This window comes from Lactuca sativa, chromosome 6 (assembly GCF_002870075.4).
Source record: "Lactuca sativa cultivar Salinas chromosome 6, Lsat_Salinas_v11, whole genome shotgun sequence".
NCBI lineage: Eukaryota > Viridiplantae > Streptophyta > Magnoliopsida > Asterales > Asteraceae > Lactuca > Lactuca sativa.
The window spans coordinates 55,791,389-55,796,526 of NC_056628.2; the positions used below are offsets into that span (position 1 = coordinate 55,791,389).

Genomic DNA, 5,138 nt, shown 5'->3' on the forward strand with positions numbered 1-5,138 from the left:
GGTCAAGGAGACCAATGTCTAAGGGCAGGAGGGATGTATTCTTTATTTCAGAGTTCTCAACACAGAGGTTACAAGTATAATTATACAGAGATTTGCCTATCACTCTAGAATTCAAGATATTAAATGACCTAGCATTAGGCATGCACAAACCGGTTTTTTTCTAAATCGAACCGGTTCAGAAAACCAGAGCAAGTCCCAAACCCTAGTTATGAGTGAATATGGCCTAGATCTCTATGGATTCACGTAAAGATTGCCACTTTACATGATGGATGAATTGTAGGAGGCTAGATCTATGTTTTGGATCATTTGCATGGCCTGGAATGCTTCTAAATGGATTCAGATCGGTGGTACTCGGCGAGTCACATGGGTGAACTCGACGAGTTGCTTGAAGATGAGCTGGGACTCGACGAGTTGGAAGAACAACTCAGCGAGTCGGATGAAGATAGCCTTGAACTCGGCGAGTTGTATGAACAACTCGGCGAGTAGGTTGATGATAGCTTTAGACTCGGCGAGTTTGTTCTTGGACTCGGCGAGTCTTGTCGAAGAGTTCCGATATTCTCTGGTCGAGTCGAGAATCGGTGAGTCAAGGGATGACTCGGTGAGTCATGTGCGAGTGGACTCTGAGTTGTTGGACTCGGCGAGTCTCGGGGTGACTCGGCGAGTTAGGTCGCGGATGGAGTGAAGTCTGAGTATGGGAACTCGGCGAGTCATAGGGTTGACTCGGCGAGTAGGGTCAGTCAGGAGTTGACTTTGACCTTGTCTTTGTCCAAGGGTTGACCAATGGTGTCCAGGGGCATTTTGGTAATTATTGTTTGCTGTTTTGAGTTCAGCGCATTGGTGGTTGACCAGTGGTGGAGATCGTATCAGTGATCGGAGTAGCTTGGATTATCCATTCAGTCGGCAGCTTCGAGGTGAGTTATCCTCACTATATCAACGGGGTCTAAGGCACCAAGGCCGGCCCTTATCGGATTGAGATCCAGGTAGTTGTTTTTATGTTGCTGCTTTATCATGTTTGCATCCTGTGAGTTAGGATGGTATATGCTAGAGACCTGATTGAGATCAGTATCCAGAGAGATAGGGAGATGCTATGTTAGTGACCTGTTAGGTCGGTATCCTGGTTAGGATAGTGGCATGTTATGTGATCTGTTGATCTGCTTGTTATCTGTGAATTGTTAGATGATTGTATGTATATGTGCACATGGATGTTTGGACTGGAGTTGGGTTGAGGCAGGTCCTGCTGTGTGCAGTAGGCCAAGATACCCAGGGCGGACCGGTTGTCCCGTAGGCCCAGCGAGCGGTCCGGATAGGCTGTAGGTCCCGGTAGGGGCGGACCAGACATGCCGAAGGCTCGGAGAGTGGACCAGACAGACTGAAGGCCCGGTGCGGGCGGACCAGTCATACTGTAGACTCAGAGAGAGTGGACCAGGTGGATTTAAGGCCCGGGAATGGGCGGACCAATCACACTGCAGACTCGATGTATGCGGATTGACTCAGATGGTGGACCAGGTGGACTGTTGGCCGGTGCGGCGGACCAGTCACACAGTAGACCCGGAGAGCATGGCTGTTCTGTGATCGGATATGTTATGGCATGTTATGCGTGTATGGTATTTGTGGTTGGTATTTTGGGGGTATCTCACTAAGCTTTCGGGCTTACAGTTGTGGTTTCATGTTTCTCAGGTTCTTCAGGAGATCGTGGCAAGGCGAAGGCGTGATCGTACCGCTCCTCATAATTTTGTGGTGTTATGATTCTGGGAATACGATAAATATTTTGTATTGAAAACCTTTTTGTAAAGAATTATTGGAATTGAGATGTTTTTGAAAAATTTAAAATTGGTTGTGTTTTTCGGTCGTTACACATTGACCGCGTATCAAACACATTGGACTTGGGTACTTAGTATACTAGATCTATTAGCATGGCCTAGACAGCTCTGGAGCGTCAGCCTTGCTTGGCGCACTCCTGCCAACCCTGCATGGTGCTCCCTAGGGGTGTAAACGTGCCGAGTCGAGCCGAACACTATAAAGCTCGAAGCTCGACTCGACAAAAATACTCGAGCTCGAAGCTCGGCTCGAACTCGACTCGAGCCTTGATTTTAAACTCGAGCTCGGGCTCGTGAAATACTCAACAGTCTCAAGCTCGACTCGGCTCGGCTCGACTAATATATGTATATATTTTTTAAAATCACTAATTAAGTAATAACTATTAAAACATTCCATATTCTAATGTCCAAACTACCAAAAAAAAATCACAATTAAACGTCTAATATCAATAAAACATCACCCATAGTCCATATATGTCATAAGTTTTACATATTTTCAAAATACCAAAAATAAACAATCTTTAATGCAAAATAGCATCAACCATTCAAGCATCTATGTCGTTTTTGCATACTTTCAAAATACAAAAAAATAAACATTTTTCAATGCAAAACAACTTTTAAGACTTCAAAAATATACCAACTCAGCATCAAAACAGCTTCTTCAGCTTCTACCTGATGAAATAACAACAAACAACAATTATTTAACAGCTATGTAACCTAAAAACAACACAAGAATCAGTAAAAAACAACAAAATAAATGCAAAATACACAACAAAAAAAACTGCCAAAAACCAGAAAAAACAGGAAAAAAAACCACAAAAAGCTGCAAAAAGAAAAAGAAAAAAACAGCAAAAAAAAATATTTAACAGAAAACAACAATTATTTAACAACTATTTAACCTAAAAACAGCATAAAAATCAGTAAAAACAACAAAAAAACTGCAAAAGAAACAATCAAAAACTACCAAAAACCATAAAAACAGTAAAAAAAAAAAACTACAAAAAGCTGCAAAAAAGAAAAAAAACAGCAAAAAAAAAATTTGTTTTCAACATTTTAAATAAACTTACTTATCATGGAATGGGAAGATTGATCTCCATTTGTTGCTTTTCTTTCTGAAATGTATAAACACAAGAATAATAAATATAATTGAAATTATAAAAACACATTAAAGGTGATGAAAAACAAATAATCATGCCTTTTTCTTTCTTTTCAAACCATAGAGGCTTCGACACCAATCTCCACCACAAAGTAAGACTTCTACCGTTTTAGTAGTCAAGGATGCTCTATATGTGTCAATAACTCTACTACTCGCACTAAAAGTAGCTTTCGATGCAACAGTGGTGATAGGAATTGCAAGTATATCTCGAGCCATGTGTGACAATATACGATACTTTAACGAATTTGACCGCCACCATTGTAAAACATCAAATGGTATTGGATCCTCTTCACAAATGTAACAACTCTCTTCAAGATAATTATCTAAATCGAATTTTTGTGGTTGTATATTTTCAACTGTTCTTACAAATTGAGCGAACTCAGACCAACCAGAAGATGAAGCTTGAATAGTCACATTGTTTCCTCTTAAACCAACACTTTCGCCATTTCCTTCACCACTACTAGAGTAATACTCATCTACATATTCTTTATACAATTCATATAAAGCTTTTTTCACTTTGTCTATATTTTCACAAGCTTCATTTTCAGGATACATCCTAGGAAAGCAAAACTCAATAACCCTCATTTTACACCTAGGATCTAAAATAGCACCAATAGACATCATTAAGTTGCAATCTCCCCAATATTTATCAAATTTTAGTTTCATGCACTTAACCATGTCATGAACAAACTCATCTTCGTTAGAATCTTCAAACTTCTTATCTAACAAAACTTTCACTCTAAAAATTTCATTAAGAAATAAGTTTGAAGTCGGATACTCACTCCCAGAGATGATATTAGTCACAGAGTCAAAAACTTCTAAGATTTCACATACCTTTTCCACCTTCAACCAATCATCATTGCTAGGACAACAAAGATAGTGTGGCTCTCTTTCTTTGTTCATTGGAAACACCTCTTTAAATTTGATTGCAGCCGACAACATTTGATATGTTGAATTCCATCTTGTCTTGCATTCAAGAATAAGTTTTCTATGTGGCAATTGCAACTGTTGCACAATCTCAGAAAACAAATTAAGTCTCCCTTCATTTTGATTGATAAATGTGACAGTTTCGTGAATATCCTCAATAATATAGCTAATTCTAGAAAGTCCATCTTGAACCATAAGATTCAAGATGTGTGCACAACAACGTACATGAAACAACTTTCCTCCACAAGGCAACTTTTTAACCCTTGAAAAAGTTTCACTTAGGATCCTAACAGCCGAATCGTTATTTGAGGCATTGTCAACGGAAATAGTGAACACCTTATTCTCTATACCCCAATCCTTAAAACACTTGTAAAGATTGTCAGCAATCTCAAGCCCACGATGAGGAGGAGGTAAGTGAATAAAGCTAAGAACATGTTTTTGTAATTGCCAATTAGAATCAACAAAATGGCCTGTAAGAACCATATACTCGATTTTCTGATTGGTAGACTTCCACATATCCTTGGTCACACTAATCTTTGAAATAGACTTTAATAAATTCTTCAGCTTGTTCTTTTCTATCTCAAAAACTTTTTCACAGTCTTTTTTAATGGAAACACGTGAGACATTTTCCCATTCAAGCATTCCACGCTTTTGCATCATGTTAAATCCTTCTTCTTCAACAATTGTGAAAGGATGCTCGTGCATAAGTATCCAATGCGCAACAGACTCTCATTTTCATCATATCAAACTTTCCATCAGTAAGGGCGGGAGTGACATGTTTTTCTTGATTGCATCCTGAATCAACTGCTTGCAAAGTGATCTTTTGTTGTTTCAAGTCATGAGCTGCTTTCGGGCCACATGTCTTCAAGTGTCGTTTCAAATGACTAGTACTCGAGCTTGATATTATGGCGAGTCGACCTTTACAAAATCTACACTGTGCTTTCATAGTCCCATCAGGCATCTTAACTTCAGTAAAATTTGCCCATACTGGAGAAGTCTTTGGTCTTTTCTTCTTTTGAAAATGGGAACTCCCTTCATCTGCATTTTCTTCATTGTTTGTAGAATGGGTGTTTCTGTCATTTACCAAACCATCATTCTCTTGTTGCGAGTTTGGAGCTGATGAAATATCAGAAGGTGTGTTTGATTCCATCTGCAAATCAGAAAAGTTACCACACAAAAAAATACATTAATACTTCAGCCGACAAAAAAACATTAATATTTCAGCCAACAAAAAGAAA

The 5,138-nt window shown here is 39.0% G+C and overlaps 1 protein-coding gene across 1 annotated transcript; it reads right to left on the reverse strand.

Annotated features, from left to right (window-relative positions):
• Positions 1-2,417: 2,417 nt before the first annotated feature.
• Positions 2,418-4,560, reverse strand: LOC111905423 (zinc finger BED domain-containing protein RICESLEEPER 2-like). The gene is made up of 5 exons (XM_052764912.1): positions 3,033-4,560; positions 2,885-2,929; positions 2,717-2,777; positions 2,586-2,598; positions 2,418-2,489 (listed from the first exon to the last, which is right to left on the reverse strand). The coding sequence occupies exons 1-5, from the start codon at positions 4,558-4,560 to the stop codon at positions 2,418-2,420; spliced, it is 1,719 nt and encodes a 572-aa protein (XP_052620872.1).
• Between the last annotated feature and the right edge of the window lie 578 nt (positions 4,561-5,138).